General features: G+C 29.8%; 1 protein-coding gene and 1 pseudogene across 1 annotated transcript; one reads left to right on the forward strand and one right to left on the reverse strand.

Moving 5' to 3' along the window:
• The first annotated feature begins 2,626 nt into the window (after nucleotides 1-2,626).
• Nucleotides 2,627-2,822, forward strand: LOC130938704 (small nucleolar RNA U3; annotated as a pseudogene).
• A 4,461-nt stretch (nucleotides 2,823-7,283) lies between these two features.
• LOC130934312 (B3 domain-containing protein At2g36080-like) lies at nucleotides 7,284-10,410 on the reverse strand. Its single transcript, XM_057863896.1, has 2 exons — nucleotides 9,872-10,410; nucleotides 7,284-7,386 (listed from the first exon to the last, which is right to left on the reverse strand). The coding sequence occupies exons 1-2, from the start codon at nucleotides 10,408-10,410 to the stop codon at nucleotides 7,284-7,286; spliced, it is 642 nt and encodes a 213-aa protein (XP_057719879.1).
• Nucleotides 10,411-21,316: the final 10,906 nt, after the last annotated feature.

Consider the following 21,316-nt stretch of genomic DNA (forward strand, 5'->3'; position numbering starts at 1 on the left):
GCAAAGAAGCAGCGACGCGGCTGCATGACTGACGCGACCGCGCGCCTTAAGCAGAACGCATACGACGTGAACGCGTGACTGACGCGACCGCGTGGCAAGGAAAAGCTCCTAATGATGCGACCGCGTGACCTACGCGGATGCGTGATAGAGGCCATGAATCAGAATTTACAAAATACGCCCCCAGCGATTTCTGAAGCCCTTTTTGGCCCAGATTCAAGTACAAACAGCATAGACTAGACGTTATAAAGTGTGGGAATGCATCCATTCAGAGGGGGCTCGCATTTTTGTTACTTCCGATGATTTAGATTTAGTTTTGAGAGAGGTTCTCTCCTCTCTCTCTTAGGATTAGGATTTAGGACTTCTCTTAGCTTGTAAGAGTGACTCTCGATCCAGGTTTTTATGTTCCTTTGTTTTTAAGCTTCCCTTTCACTTTATTTATTTATTCCAGCATTTGAGTTAATTATTTACTTTTATAATTTAATTTATGAATTATTCCATGTCACAGATTATTGTTTGAATTAATGATAATTGAGGTATTTTCAGTTTATGATTGCTTGCTTTTATTTACGTTACTATTGCTTCCGATCTGAAGATATTTTATTCCAGCAATTTACTTTTTCCCCCTTTTGGTCTTGGTTAAGAAATCAGTAACTCAACAGTTATCAAACTCAGCGTAAGTGATAATCGTTATCTTGCTAATTGAACTGAACTTCAATAATCCCAACTTTCTCTTAGGAAATAAATAGGATTCGAAGGTCAAACTAATTAGTCCCTTTACTTACCTTTGCTTCAAAGGTTAACTAAGTGGAATTAAGATACAACTTTCATTATTGTTGAGAGAGATAACTAAGTTGGACTTCTAATTTCTCTCACATTGCCAAAAGTTTTTTTACAGTATTTATTTATTTTAATTGCCATTTATTTTACTTGCCATTTATATTACTTATTCCTCATTCTTGAAACCCCGAATTCACAATCTCCATAGCCAATAATAAGAACATACCTCCTTGCAGTTCCTTGAGAAGACGACCCGAGGTTTGAATACTCGGTTAACAATTTTTAAAGGGTTTGTTACTTGTGACACCCAAAATGTTTGTACGAAGGAATTTCTGTTAGTTTAGAAGCTATATCTACAACGTGAATATTTTTATAAATTCTTTACTAGCAAAAATCCTAACGTCAATATTTTAAAAAATAAAAAATAAAAATAAAAAATGAATATTGATCGAGATTATATATTTCATGTTTCATTTTTTGTTCGTCAAACTTTCTAATCGTATTGGTTTGTATCAATTAGTTACCGTACCAAAATTAATACCGTTTAAATAGTAGTCTCTTTTTTGTTGTTATTCTTGTTTTAAATGGTTTTCGTTATCAATAGGTTGAGAGATATGCGATAAAAGAGTTCTGAAATAGTACTAACTAGTGAGGGGATTCAAGTGGGTACGGGTGTTCATAGATCTGATAATATTTGCAGATCTACGGTATTTATCTGCATCCAATTCTCAATTTATGGATATTATCCGATCTACAAGATGATTGGATCGAATGTACTATAGTAAAATTAAATCGTGAATATTGCACCTGTATTCGTAGATGTAATTCGCAGATCTTCATATCTGCACCTAATATATATATATATATATATATATATATATATATATATATTACTTTAATCTCACAAACTCTGGTTTCTCTACTTCTTCTATGTAAAAACAACGACACCTCTCACTGACTCAGTCTCACCCAAAACATGAAATCCAGTCACCCCACTCCTATCCACTTTTCATATCTGACCTTACCCATGCCAAAGACTGCTCGTTGCTGTCGCCTTTAGCTCACCGTGGTTCTTTTTTGTCAACATCCTTCCTGTCTTCGACGACACTTCTTCATCCCTTTCTCACGTTCCTCACCTTTTCCACTGTCTCATCCATCGTTGTGGTTCAAAGTTCATTGGGGTTCCTCTCTCTTACACTGCAGTGCCTTTCCTTGTTAAATCGTGCCTGTGATTTCGTCATATTGCGCATCTGGAATCGCCACATTGCTGTTGCTACTACTGTTGGATCTCCAGAGCTGCTTGGTGTCTTTCGTTCTTCTCCTCTGACTCTACATGATGACTCTATTCTGGTCCTGTACTCTTGCCTTCAGTATTTTATATATATATATATATATATATATATATATATATATATATATATATATATATATATATATGGTAAATTCTAGCCTACCCTTTCTATAATAACATGTAATTTACCCTCTGTGATATATCATCTTTTAATTGGTTGTTATGTTAACTATGGTTAAATTATTGGTAATTAAATTATAGCCCAAAGTGGGTGATTATGTAATTAAATACCTCCAAATTTAATTTCAATGCCATCCAGAAATCACATTATCATCATCACCATCACCACCATCATCATCATCATCATCATTATTTTCATTTTCTTTTTTGTCTTCCCCTTCTACACTATCATCATAAAAAGCTATCATAATCGATTTCACGTTCTTAAATTTTAAGATTTTCTGAATTTCGCAAACGTAAACTTAATCTCACCTGGGCTAGGTTCACAAAACAAAAGCAGTTTTTATAACTAAACACAAAGAACACAAAACACAGAACACGACCTTACTTGAACAGGATCTATTCTATAGGCTCGTACATCTGTATCCTTGAGTTCTAAGAAGACTTTGGTTGAACTATGACCGTGAGGTCAGAGCGTGATTAATTGTTCCAAAGCGCATGCCATCTGAACGGTGGAGGATCGTTCGCGCTACAACCTTGTGGTCGAGATGGTCTCACGGTGTTCTGACAGACTCAATTTTTTTCCCTGGCCATTTAATTAGTTATTTTCTCTAAATATTTAGTGTGTGTTTGGATTACAGTTTGCAAACGGGAGTTTGAATAAAATTAATTTTGCAAACTTGATTTTGATGAAAAGTAAGTTTGTATTAAGTGATTTATGTTTGGCAATATTTATATCAAAATGAATTATAGTAAAATAAATGTTGTTTGGATTACACTATTCAAAATCACTTTTAGATACAAAATTACTAAAATAGACATCAACTTAAATAATTTTTGTATATTATTTTAATTTAGATATTTGAATAGATGTTATTAATTAATTCTACAATAAAATTAATATTTATACACTAAGATAAAAATAATATATAAAAATTGGCAAAATATACTTTTAATTAAAACTAACAAAATATAAATTTTAGAGAGTACTAAAAATAATAAAAAAATTAAATATTTATTTTGGTAGTAATTGAAATAAATCAAAAAAAATTTATGATATTTTTTTATACAGTATATTTTTAGTACTCTTAGTACTCTTTTTTAGTATGTTATAATTTTTTATTATTATTATTTACAATTAATTTTTTGTTTAATTTACTTTTTTAATAGGATCAATATATTATATTAAAAAAAATAAAAATAATACAAAAAAATTATAATTATAAAAGTGTATAATATCAAATAAATAATTAATAAAAAAATAGTAAATAATAGAAAAAGACAGTTCATATAAACAAAAATAATATAAATAATACAATAGTATGCATAAAGGATAAAATTGGTAAAAAATAAATAAAGATTGAGTATTGATGGCTAAAAACCCGTTGGTGAAACGCAGAAGCTTAAAATTGTTGCTTCTTGAAAACGTGGTTTTGAATGCAAAATCACTTCTGCGTTCATGAATAAAAAATTTGCCAAACCAAAAATTACAGCTTTCAAGATATCTAAACGACTAAACGTACTTCTTCTCTTTGAACGTAGTTGCCAAACACACCCTTATTTCCTGGTTCATCAAAATATAGAACACCCAATGAATTGATTTTTTCTTTCAATTTCAGAGAGAAATGGAATCGGGGTAAATTGAATTTCTACACGATGATAAAAATATAACTTTATTTTTTAATGTTTATAGAAATTATATATTTATCCCTCTTATAAAAATATTTAATTACAAAATTACCCAACTTTAGTTAATATATTAACTCTTATTGAGTTAAATTAACTCAAACTAAAACTAAGCATCCAATTAAAGCATGTCACGTCACGAGGGATAATTTACATGTTGAAATAGAGGGGGGTTGGATAGAACTCACCTATATATATATATATATATATATATTCTTTAAATTTAGATATAAAAATTGTTATAATAGAAAAATTAATTATTGGTTCATTTTGCTTAGATATACAAAATGTTAATTCTAAATATTATTTGTTCTTCGATTCTTGCTTGCAGGGATTTAATTTTTTTAAATTAAATTTTTAATTATTTTACATGTTCCGTTTCTGAGGTGCTGTTGCATGAGAAATGAATAGTTGTTAAATAGGTTATAAAAAGAAAAAGATGTTTTAATGAAATTTTTTATAAAAATAAGATTTTTAATATATTTTTAAATTTTATGGATATATCTAATATCCGATCCGATTTTATATGCAAATGTGCAGATTGGTTTAGATCCAAGTTTTAAAAATTTAGATATCGTATTTAATCTAATTCAAAGATTTTTGTGATCGAATTGAGATTTTGGCCATATTCAATTTGATACGTGTACAAGTCTATGGGTAAGTGGGGATATGGGTTAGATTGAGATTAAGGTGATTTTGGTGGATAAATTTATTTAAAAATTAATATTTTTAATAGAAAGACGACTTTAAATTTTTTTAATGTTAAAGTCAATTTTTAAAATAAAAAATACCAAAAACTATTATATTTTCTATAAAAACTTTAAACACAAAGATAATAATTTATGGACTAAATTGTCAAAGCAATTCTTGAAATTCACATTGTATACCGATTTGGTCCCTAAAATTTTATTTTACTATTGTTGTTTTTAAGATTAAACTACTCCTGATACTATAATAATCTTTCGATCTTTTTTTAGCAGTAACTTAAGAATAAGATTAATGAGTTGGCACTCTTTTGCCACATTGCATAATGATAAAATGATGTCATTTACTTTTAGCATTCAATCAGCGTAAAATGACATCGTTTGATAAAATAATTTATATATATATTTTGATTGGGTGTTTCTACTTTAATTGGGATATCAATAAAAATAAATGACATTATTTCGCTAATGAAATATCTAGTGTAGTAAAAAAATGCTAGTTCATCACTCCATTTATTAAGTCATTACTACTAAAAAGAGTTGAGAAACTATTAGAACAACTCCAATGGCCAAAATATGAGGTTCTATTTCTGACAAAAGTATAGGTCAACCATTGAAAAAGAAGAAAAGAGAATTCCTGCGTGCTTTCCAAAAAAAAGTGTCTCTAAGTAGAGACTTTTATTGTCCAATAATAATTTGCCACATAACAAGTTATTATAAAAACAAATAATTATATTAAATAATTATATATCTATTTAATTAATAATTTATATTAATGACCTCAGTTAGGAGAAAAAGATTTTGCACTGTATCATCAATTTTCTAAAAAAATGTCCAACTTCAGAATATGCAGCAGTATTGACAGTTGAAAGAAGACTTAATTCAACACATATGATAATTTTATAATACTTGTTGTTAATTATAGAGTTCCACTATACCTTTTTTTAATATTGTGTATTTTACAAATTAGTTTAATCTCGAATTATATATTGTGCACTATTATTATATATGAAGTTATTAATTTTTTTTTAATATTAATATTTTTAATAGTAAATTATTTTTGAATTTATAAACTTTAATAATATTATTAAAAAAATAATAACTATATTAATTTTAATTATTTTAATTAATTAATTAATTAAGTAGAGTCACAATAGAGACTAAAGTTAGTTCCTCTATTAGGAAAAAAAGAGACGCTTTAAGTTTCTATTTATTATTTATGACGCGAAAATTAATGTGGAGTTATTTTTTATAACAAATGGATCATAAATAGAGAATAAAATAAGTTCCCTGCTGGAGATGATTTTATTATATCCGAAATTCAATTTTAAAAACAACAATAATTTAATTAAAATCTTAAAAACTAAATCGATGGACGTTCTGAATTTTAGAGACTCCTATAGATATTTAGTCCTATGCCTTAAGTTTAACACCAAGAAATTAATTTCATATGACAATTCTCATAGTCTTATAAGTTTCCGTACAATTTTGCTGTGCTTCTTAGTTCTTAGATCTCAGATATATGAAGAATCGGACTTCGTTGGGAACATGTCCCCATCGCCTGGCATATTGACACCTTAATTAGTTTACTATATATGATAGTTGATAGGAATTGTCTAAGGTGGGGGAACTTGAAACTGGTTCTTAAAAGACTAGAGAAGAATATTTTAATTTAATGACCTATATTAGTACAGTATAAAAAATGTGTAAATTTACAAAATTCTATTTTAAAATTGTTATGATATTAATGTAGTACATTAATTGATATTATTATAATTATTATTATTACTGTTATTATTGTTACTTTTTATGACTAACACATTTTTAACAAAAATATTTTAGATCTTTATTTTAATGAAATTATTTTTAGAAATGAGTAAGTAATTTAAATTTGCAGTGTTTCTCTTATTAGTGATGTTTACATGTGTAGAGAGTGGTATGGACTCTTCAAGAATATAAATTTTGAATTCTCTTTGAGCACTCGTGATGGTCATATGAGTATGATAATCATGTAAAGATTAATTACTTATTTATCATATTTCAAAGTGACCCCTATATTTTTTACATATTTTTAATTTATCCTGGATCTTAAAATACTTTCTTCACGCTAGAAGCTTCCTAGTTGATATGCATAACTAAGAGGGAACAAGAATCCAATTGAAAAAGGATAATTAAGCATTTCCATTTGCATTCATATTCCAAAGTTAACACAAGAAAGATCCTTTACAATCTACAACTAGGTCTAGCTAGCCTCCAAACTAGATACGCTTATAAAATAATTAACAATTCCTTTGATCGGTTGATGTTAATACTGACATCACCATACCCATACTATTTATATTATATTGTAATATAATTGACCGAAGGAATACCGTAGCTTACCCCCCAATGGGGGAAAACAAAAGGAAAAGAAGAGAAGAGAATCTAAACAAGACAGTGACATATATATATATATATATATATAGCAAGAAGCCACCACTTGCATGTTTAGCATGTGACGATGATGAACGAGGATTCGAATTAATTAATTAGGAGAGATTATATTTATTTATTATATCACTAATATTAATTAATTGGGGAGGTGGGTCCTTGTTGATGAGATGTTTTAGGGTGCGAAGGTTTCATTATTATTATTATTATTATTATTATTCAATTCCATGTTCACCCCGAACAGCCTCAGCATCCTCGAACCTGAACTCAAAGGGTTTCCCACCATTGTCGTTTCGTTCGCACCTTGGCACTCTCCACCTGTTACATTACCAGACGTGCATAAGCCTGTGCCTCAGTTAAGATCTATGCTATTTAAATTTAAATATAAAAAGTTATTCTAACTATTCAAAAGGAATATTAAAATAGAAGATTAGTAAAATTATAAATATAAAAATTTCATTATTATTGAATTTATAATTTTTATCCTATATAAGTTATATTATCTTGATTACAAAAATATTAAGCTTTCACTTTTTATTTTACTAATTTTTTATTTTAGAAAAACTTGATACTAATACATTATTTGAGACGGTGAATGTGACATCAAATTGCATTCAAATCTCTACCAAGAAAGCAATCCCTACCAAAAAAAATTGCATTCAAATTGTGTTGTTCGGAAAAAAGCATAAAGAAAGAAGGAACGTATTAGAATTACAACAGGATTATAAATCAGTATAATTTATTATTTTTAGTTAGTAATTAATTAATAATATTTAAAAATATTGAATAAAAATATAAAACAAAATTATTAAATAAAATTAGACTATTAACTAACATAATAACTAATATAAATTAAAATTCCTTATCTTATTTTTTTTTTAAAATTATATATGCCAACAATAGTGTATGTTTTAGAATGGGAATGACGTTGATAACATATTTTTCTTCAGTAATAAATGATGTTTGTTGATTTCTCATTCAAAAATCTTCAACCGGATAAAATTTAAAATTCCTGCTGACGAAATAGAAGGCAGCAACCAGCAAGCTAAACAAGTTGCAGAGTGCTTTAGTTTGTTTGTAATAGAAACAAAAAGTGACCTTTAATTTGTCTTTATCTGTTTTTTCCTACTTCGTTAAATTTCGGTCACATGGTTCACGCACCTAGCGCACGAGACCTGCAGATTTTAAGGTACAATCTGAATTCTGATATCTGAGCAGATAAGGACCCAAATTACACATGACCCAAATTTCTCCCAATTACTTCCTTGAAACTACAATAGTAATTCTCAACCAAAAAGAACCGTCATAATTACCATTATTGCATTTTAAGCTATGTTCTTTGAATCCAATTTTTTATTTTTATTTTTTAATCTGGCAAGGCAGCAAACACACTTTACTCGCAAAAGTCATGTATATGTGGATTTTGTAATTATCATTCTTTCTGTTTTTCACACTCCATATTACGTTTTTTTTCTCAGTTAGTGTCTACTGTGCCACCGAAAGTGGATAAGAAAATTTTCTACTACACTTTTTTTTTCAGACAAACGTAGCATTACAAAGTGCACTACAACCGAAGAAAAGCAACACGATAAATTTTAAAAAAAAAATTTGAAGGGGTTGAGTTATAAATTATGATAGAATCATTAATCGAAATGTCAAAATAATTTAGATAAGATACTCTTTATTTTTGTCTTTCTGAACTTGTTAAAATAAAAAAATAATTTTTATGCTATTTTTTATTTATTTTTTATACATTTCTTTTTTTTTATGGTATAACTTTTAATAAAAAGGATAAAATATATACAAAAGAAGTATATACAAAATGGTGCATATAACATTACTTTAGAAAAAAATTAATACTTGCATAAAGTAATGGACCATTATTTAATTATACTTTCTCGAAAAGAAAGTATGAAGAACAAATATTGTATAGTCAATATTGTAGTCAATATTAAAAATAAAAATATTTAAGATTCAATAAAAAAATTTAGAATATTATTTATATACTAAAATTAATTATTAAAATTAATTATTATTTATTTATATATAAATATATATTGTTAAATTTATTTTTAATATATATTTTATAATAATAACAAATTTTAATAATTAATTTAATATAATTAAAAATATATAAATTTAAACTCTGCAAAAATTTATTTTTAATTAATTTTATAATTGTTTCCTAAAAAAAATGTTACTTAGATTATTTTTTTCATGAATAATAAATTTATTATTGTAATTTTTTTAGTGAGAGTACATAAAATGTACATAGTATATAAAGTGTAATAACTTTTTATATACTATGTACTCTTTATATATTTTTACTACAAAAATTATAATGATAAATCTATTATTCATAACAAAATAATTTAGGTAAAAATAATGAATTTATTTAATAATTTACTATAGTATTGGCAGAAACTAGTTAATATGCTTAGATTTGTTGTCTAAATATATTAAAATTTTAAGGTAAAAACTCTCCTGCAGTGAATTTCATATGAAGTTGATAGTTGAGAGTCGTTAAATAATTTGATTGGTTTGATTAAATTTTTATTTAACGACTCTCAATTATCAATTTTATGTGAAGACGACTGCAGCTGAATTTTCACCTAAGTTTAAAGGTAATATTTTCTTATTCCTACCGTTTTTAAAAGCAGAATATCTAATGAATGGGTAGTTAAGAAATGATGATGAAGAGTAGAGGAAGAAACCTGCATGAAGAAAATATTCATCAGAATGATAGGATGAGGAGAATGGATGTTGCTGGTGGGGTGTAGGATAAGAAGGCGCAGGATAGCACCCCACAGAAACAGAAACAGCGGCATCACTCACCACCACATCACCACCACTGGCACCCTCATCCCTCCTCCTCCTCCTCCTCCCCCTCTTTCTAGCCGCCGGGGGCATGGTCCCAGCATCGCGGCCCCTCCAACTAACAAAGAAATTATTTGGATGGAGGCGGTGCCTCTTGAACAAAACGACGTCGCCAGCAGAAAGGTGGTTTTCCCTAACGTAGCGGCCCCATCCTTTGGTGAGAACATAGCTCTGGCTGCTGCTCCAATAGCAGTAACGGAACTTCCATTGTTTTCCCGATTGGTCCTCGAAATTCAGAAGCAGGCCCTTCCCTTCGGCCGAGTATCCGTCGGCGCCGGTCGGAAAATGCGCCTCCGCGTGGGACTTTGGGACGACGAGGCGGTTGAGCATCCCAACGTCGCTTGGAGTAAGAACCTTCTCGAACATCAGCTCCTTATTATTATTCATTTCATCTTCATTGATATTATCTTTTGCTTCTTCTTGTTGTTGCTGAGTCCACCGTTGGGGTGTTTCTGATGATGACATTCTTTTATGAATTGTTATGTTTGTGAGGTGCAGATCAGAATTGAATAGATAGAGAAAAGATCGAGTGGATTTAGAGAGAGGGGGCAGGGGAGAATGAGGCTTACTATTTAATTTCATGGAACTTCAATTCAGCCACATAACGCTTATATATACACATTTGCGGCTGCCTCTATGTACAACTGTGTACACACGCAGATCTATGTTACTACCCGCAGTCCCGCACTAGTCTCTCTGCCTTCTTTTTTTTTAACGCAAGATAACTGATGTCTTTCTTAAATTTTGGAGATAAAAAGTTTAAGAAAATTTTGTTGTCAGATCATTATCTCTTCTAATTTAACAAATTTTGTTTTATGATGACAACATTTCGTCTTTTCTTATACTTTTTTATCCAAATAAATTTTTCAAAAAAATTATGTCAATCAAAATTGTATTTAACATAATTTTTTATTATATATTAAATTGACAATATTAAAAAAAATTAGCATGTACAAAAATAAATTTTTAAATATATTCTTAACTATTTTTATTATTATTAAAATAAAATAAAATAAATAATTGCTAAAAAGAATTTTTTAATAATATTTATTCTTATTTTGATTATATCATGTGTAAAATTTAATTAAAAATTTGAAAAATATTTGATTATATTTCTTATAAAATTTGATTCTAAATAGAATATATAGTTTAATTAAATTTAAATATAAATATAAACATAAAATTAATTTGCATTACTATTCGAGTGGTTAATAAATAATTAATTTCTTTTATTCTTATGTCATGGTTGTATATATTGACTAATAGCTAGTACTCTGGTAATAAATTTATATCGTAAAAGAATTTATACTTATATATATATAGAGGTAATGTCTAATTTAGTTTTTGAATTTTTTATCATCAATTAACTCAGTTCTTCAATTTTGTAAATAATTAAATAGGTTTTTAAAATTTTAATTTGTAAATTTTTGTTTGTTCCTAATCTCAACTGCACAACATTAATATAGACAGTTAAGTGTTAACACAACATTCGATATAATTAAATTGATGTCCTAAATTATTTAGTTGCATGTATTTTAGTCTCTTCTGCTATAAAATCTTAACCTCAAAATTATGCTACAATTATTCTTTGATAAAATTTTTACCAAACCAAGCACATAAGACATAATCTATCAAAAGTACTCCTCCAATTTTTCATAAACTATAAATACAAGCACATAATCTTTTTTTATTTATTAAATATAAAATAAGATATCTTTAAAAAATTTTACCAAACCAAACTTTCATCTTCATTTTTTTTTGTAATTTGACGACAAATTCGAAGGCTACTTTAATTCAACCCTTTGAAGTTTTGTTAAGACACATAAATTGAAACAAGTTTGACGAATTTTTGTGGAGCTGAACTAGTTCAAACTTTTAAATTTTCTTCTTTTTTATTTCTCTCATTATGAACTTGTAAATTGGACGACTTTGTCTAGTTTTAGTTCAATATCGAATGGAAGTGCTGCAATAGCAATACTTGGAATTTAAATCATTGTCACATCGGAATGCAAACTTATTTGCGTCCTCTGCTATTAACCATTCAATGAAGAGTTTGTTAAAGATGCTGTAAAAAATACTCGTTAAAAAATCACAAGGGAAAGTTGTACGATGGAAAAAAATCAATTTATTAATTAAAATAAAAAGTTCAAAAAATTTTCAGAAGTATGCATATCCAAAAGAGAAGAGGAGAAGATGAAGATTGTGGTGTGATTTTGCAGGTTAAAATTTTATATATATAGTGGTGGAGTAGTGACTAAAATGAATCGATTGAATTAAGTAATTTTAGAACACTAATTTGATTATATTAAATGTTAAGTTGACACTCAGAGCCCACGTAAACATGAAAACACTAGGTTAATGACCGTTGAATTAGAAACAGAGAAAAATTTACGCATTAAAATTTCAAACGCTTACTTTATCATTTCTAAAAGTGATGGACTCTTTTGATTCGCACTGAAAATGTCAAAAACTAATTTTAAACATTATCTGCTTATATATATATATATATATATATATATATATATATATATATATATATATATATTCTAATTAAGCTAGACATAAACATTGAAATTATTGCCAAATAGAGCTTAACATGTGTGTCTAAATGAATGTTACATTTTACTAGGTAAATAACATATATCGTGTAATTTGGGGTCCCATGTTACTAATTTGGCTAACAAATCAAGTGTTTGGGCCCCTTAATTCTCCATCGCCCTTCCTCAGTCCTTAATCCTACTCCTACGGCTAAATAGAGTCATAATCATGATATCAATATCATAATAAACAGATAATCGCTCTTTCATAATATATATTCGTTTCCGTGCCCTTTCTCATCCAATCGCCGGCCTATCTATGATATCACTTTAATTTATTTGTACACCGAATTCCAGTTTTTGTTTCTGTTTCACCCTTAATTTTTCATTACCCATCACCCATCGGTTACTTTTGTATTATTATTATTATTATTATTATTAGTTTTTTAAGTACTATTATTTTTGTTCTTGCTTTGATCAAATCAATCTCATATGGTCGGTTAGTGTGCAAAAAGGTCATCGGACCAAATTTTAACTCATGCTTTGCTGGACTGTTATTAGTTTGGTTTGTAAGTGACATGTTTTATATTATATTGAAAGGGTTAAAGTAGTTTTGAGCATGCAATTCTACATATATATACATATATATATATATAGAGGATGTTAATATATTTTAAATATAGTGGATTATTATAGTAATTATTACTAAAAAATTGTATAGAAAATAAAAAATAATGTTTTACCTGTTTTTGCCAAATTATACTTGCAAGATATAGCTCGGCAGTCTTCATACCGGCGAGATAATCTTCTTATGATGATTATAGCTTGGTCGACAAAAGCAGGAGATGTGAGTATTTATAAATGCATTTCGACGTTCAAGTAAGTATAGTGTATATTTTGATTAAATGACTTAATCTTGGAATATTAAAATCATACCTTCACCTCTTTACCTAGGGATTTGTATAGGTGGTTTGGTATTGTAACAGTTTTTGATATTATGTTCGTTAATCGGTTATGATTGTAAAAGTAAACAAAGGAAAGAAAATCGACATTATCATATTAAAAAATGAATATTCGTTTTATGACTATTACAACCGAGTTATATCGGGTAGATCATTATCTAAAAAATATTTCTCTTTGCAAAAAAATTGTTCTTGTATAGATTGGCTTGACCTTCTCAAGTACAGCTCGTCCTTTTGGCAACCTCTTCAAGATTTTCAAGCAGGATGATTTACCTGCACAAAACATTTTGATGCTCAAATCAGTGTATAGAATACTTTGCTTAAGTCAATAGGAATGAATTCTTAAAACATACATCTGTCCTTCATGTTGATGTTATTTTATAGACTTGAGTATACCTCATAGCCATTTATCGGTTATAATTTTATAAATCATGAAACCTCTTACACGGTTCATAGCATTCATGTAGTGATGGTAAGACTCCAGATTTTTAGAAATTAATTTATGCAATTAATTAAGATTTATGATATTTATTTATGATTTATATTTTTAGAAAATTATCTTATGAACAGGTAATTAAAGCTAAGTATGAGATTGTGAGTTTTAAATCAATTAGTACTTATATAATTTTCATAGTAATCAGATATTTTTTTAATTATGATTTGAAGTTTTAGTAATTGAAAGATAATAAAAATTTTGTATGTTATATTTTGAATGTTTAGACTTTGTACTTTATTTTATGAACAAAGGGAAAATCTATTGATTACCTCTAATTTTGAATTAGAGTATTTATTTGAAAAATAATTTTGTAAGTGAAAATAAATAGTATTCTCAAGAGTAATTATCTAGAACTATATTTGGTTTTCAATTATTACTCTATACCTTAATTTTATTATTTTTTCCTAAAAGAAACCCTAATATACACTCAGTGTAACCCTAACATAGCGCATACTCACACTCCCTCCCAAAACCCTATTCGTCATCCCTTCTTTCCCCAAAACACACACACACACACACACACACACACACACACACGAACAACAACACATACACATGCTAAGATGGAGAAGGAGAGATGAGAGGGGGAGAGGAAGAGGACAGCGCCAGCAGGGCTGGGAGCCGCCGTTGCCGTCACCGTTGAAGAAGAGAGAGAGAGAGAGAGAGAGAGAGAGAGAGAGAGAGAGAGAGCCGCTGCTGCCACCATTTGCCGTCGTTGGGAAGTGTCGCCAAGGAGTCCACGCGAGAGAGAAGGAGGCACAGAGGGAGGAGCTGCCGCTGTCATTCATGGAGCTATCTTCACGCGTCGCCATCACCATTCTTGCAAGTTGCCGCTGTTGTCGCTGCTCAGTTGCCACCGTGCCTTCTTTCCCGTCATCGAGCCATTTCTCAGTCATTACCGGAGTTATATTGCCGCTGTTGGTAGCAGACGAGGCCGACGCCATCAAGCCTACCTTTCAGTTTGCCGTTCTGGCCGCCGAAATTGCTGGGAACTTGTCGCCGCTTCTTCTGGCTCTATTCAGACCTCATTGTCATGTCTATGGTCGACGAAAGAACTGCCGGAGGTGCTGCTGTCCTATAGTGATTATATATATATATATATAACAATTCTTAAATTCCTCTAGTGAGACCGTGTGGTTAGGTTCTCACTCCTTACAGCCTTATGCTTTTTCAAAAAATAGATGAGAAAACCGATGAAGAATCTTCTAAGCTTTTGATGGTGCTTTTCTTTGAAGTATTATCTTAGTTATTGTTTTTCCTTGTCATTATTATTATATTTTTGAAAAAAGGGTCGTAAGGTGAGCATTGATCACTACTGTTAAATGGATTTTGATTATATACTTATATCCTTCTATAACAATTCTTAAACTCCTCTGGTGAGACCGTGTGGTTAGATTCTCACCCCTACAGCCTTACCCTTTTTCAGGAACCAGACAAGGAAGCCAATGAAGATTTTACTAAGCTTTTGATCGCGCTTTTCTTTAATGTATTATGTTAGTTATTGATTTTTCCTCGCTGTTATTATTATATTTTTATCAAGAGGGATATAAATATTTGATTTGATGGATTTTTATATACATATATGCTTGTAGTTGTTATTCTTGTGAATGTAAAGTGTGATGAGATGTATTTGTGTGTATATATCTATTTTATATGTATGTATGTAAGTATAAAAGAAAAAGTATCTCCGGTTTTTCAAATAAATGTCGATGCAATTTTCAGTCCAAAGCTCCTACTATGTAAATGTATGATTTAAAGTGGTCGTAATGTCCTCGCTATTAGAGTGGCGCAGCCAAAAGCATGACATTATGATAGTAAGGATGTTATATTATGATATCAGAGTAGTCTTTTCTATAGAGCCTGAGGAATGAACTGATTATACTTCAATTGCATACTCTGAGCATCTATCATGTTGTAGCTCCTGTCCAGATGACAAGAGTTAGAACTTTATGTATATAAATGTCTATTGGTTTAACTCTGTTAGTCTACCGTGCACATTTTGTGGTATTCGGTTTGGCTAACCTAATGCTATTGGTTTGTGTATTTGGGAATGCTAATGGATTGTCATAGAAGAAATAGAAGTAATAAGTTATGTGAATCATGGGATTTTAAAATGTTAAGTATTCTTCTTCGATCGGTTGGAGTTGACGAATGCACATTGATCGTGTCGCGTGATCTTACGAATCGTTTGTCCTTCTATTCTTTGTTTGCGAATTTCTTGTTTCACTGCCTTTTCTTGAAAAGCCATTAATTCTTTTGCTTTGTGTCTTGCATTTGCTTTCCTCCTTGGACCTTAGTTGGCATCGTTTATGAACCATGTACTTCTCTTATTCAGCTTGAATCTGTTTTGACCTAAAATCCTATTTTTTCTTTTGTTTCTGTCAAAGTTCCTTGATTTGGATGTCTTAAGATGCAATTTAACCCCCTTTTTTAGTGCATCTAACTACGTTTGTACATCCTTGTTGATTTACACCCTATTATGTATCTTCTTCATATTTTAATAAAGTGTTGAAACCATATGACTCTTTTGAATATGATATTAATTTTTTAGGACGAATATTTTTGTAAGTGGGGTAGGATGTAAGATCCTGAATTTTCCCTTTTTGAAAATAAAAATGAGTTATTTGAGATTTTGGAAAATATTTTATGAATGACAAGGAAAATATTTAGAACATAAACCCAAACACTTATTTTAAAAGTTTTGGCCTAAGATAGGGCCAACAGACCAAAAATCAAAAACGGTCCCATGTTGAACCTAAGTCCAAGGCTTATATGCCTCACACTTAACACAAATCAGCACTCACTCCCCCATTTGAGAGAGAGGGGTGGATAGAAGAGAGGAAGAGAAGAGAGAGTGAGCCCTAAAACTATTCACCCTCATCATTTACATCCACATAACTTCTAATCCATAGCTTTGATTGACGAGCCATTTACGACCACGCATTGCTCTTGTCACGCTCTTCAATTTTATCTAAGTATTGTGATAAGAAACTTTGAAATCCTTGCCCTACTTTTTGTTTCTCTTCCAATTTGTATCTTTAGGATGAAGTATTGAGAAGATTTTGATTTTGATGTTTAGTAGAGGTTCAAACTTGAGTTCTAATGGGATTTTGATCCAAGGCCACATGTTATAAGGTAAGAGAACCTTTCCTCTTTGTTTTTCCCAAATTTGAGTAAAAAACCCAATGTTAACATTGTGCAATTTGATGTAATTAGTGTTGATTGAGTGTTAGGGATGTTTTGTGTAGAATTGGATGCTTGGTTTGGTGTGTGGAGATTTGGTTGAGGCTCGGGTTGGATTGTGAAGAAAATTCAAAGGTTGGAAACTTCCATCACAAGGTAGGAGTTTTTTCTTAAAATCGTTTTATTACTAAGAATTGTTATAAATCGATATCGATATGGAAATTATATTTTTGGTGATTATCTAAGTCTCATGAATTGGTATGTATGATTGTTGATGTTCTTGAATGATGAATTAGTATGAATGTTATGTTTGATGATGGTTGAGGATGTCTGTTTGATTAGTAAATGAATGTTGTGATTTCGATTACCTTGTCATGAGCTACAAAATTTAGTTGAATGGTGTTTAATGTGAGAGTTGGGCCTAAGGTCGTGATTGGGTGAGATATCTTCTATTTGGTAAGTTATAGTAAGTGGTGTATTTGTCATGAATGATTTGTTGTTGGAATGATGAGAATTTGTTGTATGAATTGATTGTTATTTTGGTTATTGGTGGGATAATGTTGGAAAAAGAATCATTAAGGTTTTGATGGATTAGATTTGGTTGTTGGGTTTCAAATGGATAGAGAATGAATTGAAATTTGTAATTGAGTAAAGGTGATGCCTAGAATTGGTTTTCGGGTGGTATTGGAATGAAATGAATTAAGAAAATGGTAAATGTGCATTATGTAGAAAATTGTGTAAATTATGATTTTTGACTAATTTTGGCGGTTTATAGCTTGGTGGTTGGAGTTTGGATTTACGTGAAATTTATATTGAATTGAAATCGGGGAAGAGATCTTTAAAACAGTTCAAGAACGGGCAAAAAATGAATTTTGTACCAAAATTTATGAGTTTTGGAAAATTAGGAGTTAAAACTGAATTTGCAGAGTTGTAGAATTTTTTGGCAAAGCTGAATCTTGCGCATATGCATGGGTCATGAGTATGCATGAATGTGAAACAGAATTGAAATTGCGCGTATGCACGAGGCATGCGTACGCATGATGTGCAACCTGAATTGAAGTCGTGCGTACGCACGAGGTATGCGTGCGCACGACTGTACTGATTTTCCAAAAATGTAATTTTTAAACTATTTAGTCTTTCTAACATGTTCATAACCCCCTGTGAAGTTGAATCACTAATTTATAAGCTTTGAATACACTGGGGAGGATTATAATGGGTTAAATTGAATTATTCCTAGATAAATGCATGGTTAAACGGGATGATATGGTTGTGGAGATGGTGATTCGTCCCATTCGCAGTGAGGACGGTGGTATTATCCCCTTCATGAGTAAACAGAATTGGTAAATTGATAATGAATTAGGGTTAATGAGTATAATAACTTACGATATTACTGAATGACATTAATATTGATTGATTGTAGCATAAATGACTGGATTGGCAAGGCTTAGATGGTATCCCGCTTGCGTGTTTATGATTAATAAGGATTTGATTATGGTTTCGATTATATTAATGATGAAAATGATTAATGATTGAAACACATGGGTAAGATGCAAGGGTTGTGGTTTGTTCCACTTGCTCCGGATTGAGACTTGAAATACTTGGGTAAGATGCAAGGGTTGTGGTTTGTTCCACTTGCTTCGAGTTGAGATGGTAAACACCGTCTGGGTAAGACGCAAGAGTTGAGGTTTTCCTACTTGCTCTTGGTTAAGCGGATAACATGCAAATGTTGCGATTTGGTCCCACTTGCTCCGTGTTGTGGTTTTCTATATCCAGGTTAGCTATCGGATGTGTTAGGTTCTAGCAGTTTAACCAACTCACACTACAAGAAAAACACCCATTTAGCTATAAAAATGAAAAAAAATGGTACCTTAGGCAAAGGCTAAACTTTTTTGGCTTTGAAGACGCTTTAGTAAGGGATGCCTATTCGGCCGTTGCCTATTTTCAAAGGCTATGTTTTTTTGGTATCAAAAGCTACACTTTTGGCGTTTGGGAATAAGGTGTGCTTTCAAGTGATGTTGTTCAGGACCAAAGGCTACGCTTTTCAGCTTTCATACTTACCAGAATAGGCTACACTTATCTTTACTACTGCATCACCTTTAAAACATAGCACATTGTATACCATAGCTACTCTATATAAGTGTAGCCTTATGTCCCTTAATTTTTTTTTATTTTCTATATATATATATATATATATATATATAATATTCTAATAATTTTTTATACAACATAATATTTAGTAATATGATTTCATATATAATTATGCATTTTTAATTAAATTAGTTAAATATTATAAAATAAAAATAAATACATAATAATACTAAACAATTTCTTTAAATAATAAAAATGATCTTTAAACAAAATATATTTATCATGAACCAAAAGTATTAGAATGAACATAATTTTGAATATTCATAAATCTCACACTGAATTAAGCATATCTATATCAAAATATGTATGAGACCACTTAGAGTTTACCACTAATAAACTACGAAAAACTAAAATATTATATCTTACATATGTATCTTCCAATAAAAGTCATTAATCAACCATACATCTTTCAGTTCTCAACACTACTCCATCTTTGCCAATGAACCATCATGATAAACAGCTTAATCTTTATCAATATCCTCAAAATTATGCTGCATAATTATATTGAAAAATAGTTAGAAAAATATTTATAATGATATAGTGTCAAAATTAAACAAAAGATGCGAAAATGACTAAACTGATTCGCAATTATAAAAATAAAAAGTTACAATATATATTGTATGAATCATTATCCCTTATTGATGCACTCGTGTTCATATCCTCCATTCAAATATATAAATAGTTTATGGACCCAAAAGTCCTAATTCACTTTTTCCATTTGTTGACAAAAAGATAACATCATAGAGAAAATTATCAATTAAAATAACATCCATATGGTGACACACCACCACATAAAATAATCTATTTGAGCACCAACCAGCATAAAGATAATTTGATTAAATAACCAAATTTGATAAGGGAATAATGGTTGAATCAAATGTGAGAGATAACAATTAATTGTCAATATAGTCAGCAACAAATAATTTTCAGCCATAGCAATATAAGATTAATATTAAATTGTCAATATAGCCAGTAACAAATGAATTTCAACCATAACAATACAAGACAACAATAAATATGAAACAATGTCAATTGATATAACACAACAGATACTCATACCATGCAATTCAAAACAACAAAAATAAATGCAATGAAAAAACTATGAACAAGGAAAAAATGGTCATACCCTAAATTAAATAAAAAAGACATCACACTAATCCCTATATCTTTTTTTTTTATAAAAAAATATATTAAAACTATGTAAATGGCTATCATACCCTAAATTCTTCAAATAAATTAAGGTATGTAAGTGTCAACTAAAACATTGCTGGGGATAAAATGTGAGATCATCACACCTCAAAAAAGGTAAATGTACTTTGCACTTACGTAAAGCATATCCCACTGATAATAAAAACCAAATGTTAATATGTTGTTTTATGGATGTTTTCAAGTAATCAGAAAGAACTTGCTATAAACATCTTAGGCCTTTCTTTCTTCCATAATAAATACTTGAAGAAGTGTAAGCTTTTGCTCCACTTGTAATAGTAAGATTATGCAAATTAGTATGAATTGGTTGCGAAAAAATAGGCATATTAAACCTCTTAATTATTACATATATGCATCATCTACCTGTTTCCGTCTATCCACATATGCCTGCAGAAGCTCTCCAATGTGATCTGTGAATTTTTGAAAGCAAACCAATAAGAAATGTTTATAAATAAAAAAATAAAATAAAAAATAAATTAAACGAAAACAAAGAGAAAATTGGTGCAAAGTCAAGAGTCAACACAAATAATTTGCCATACCATTGCGTTGGATGAAAGGAGATCATTTTCTATTTCTTGTATTGGCAAGAAAAATGGAATTATGTGTTCAAAGACAGTCATTTTTTTCAAGAAATGACTTGCTCTCTAATAAATCTTGCTATTCCTAACATTGTCATCTCATGAGTTAAATGACATACTCGTGTTAAGTTTGTCAAGAGCAATTTTTATTTCAAATTAGCAAAAAAAGATGAATCTTACTGTATGCCAATTCTCGCCCCTTTCAAACAACAAATTACCTGCTTGCAAATAACAACCAATATGGAAAATGAGCATCTAGTT

Source organism: Arachis stenosperma, chromosome 6 (assembly GCF_014773155.1).
Source record: "Arachis stenosperma cultivar V10309 chromosome 6, arast.V10309.gnm1.PFL2, whole genome shotgun sequence".
NCBI classification, from domain to species: Eukaryota; Viridiplantae; Streptophyta; class Magnoliopsida; order Fabales; family Fabaceae; genus Arachis; species Arachis stenosperma.

What these genes read in the sequence shown, in the direction of transcription:
- LOC130934312 (XM_057863896.1), bottom strand. Translation starts at nt 10,410, where the DNA reads ATGTCATCATCAGAAACACCCCAACGGTGGACTCAGCAACAACAAGAA. An exon ending in GCTGTTTCTGTTTCTGTGGG is followed by an intron (nt 7,387 to 9,871) that starts GTGCTATCCTGC and finishes GTAATGTAACAG; the next exon opens with GTGGAGAGTGCCAAGGTGCG.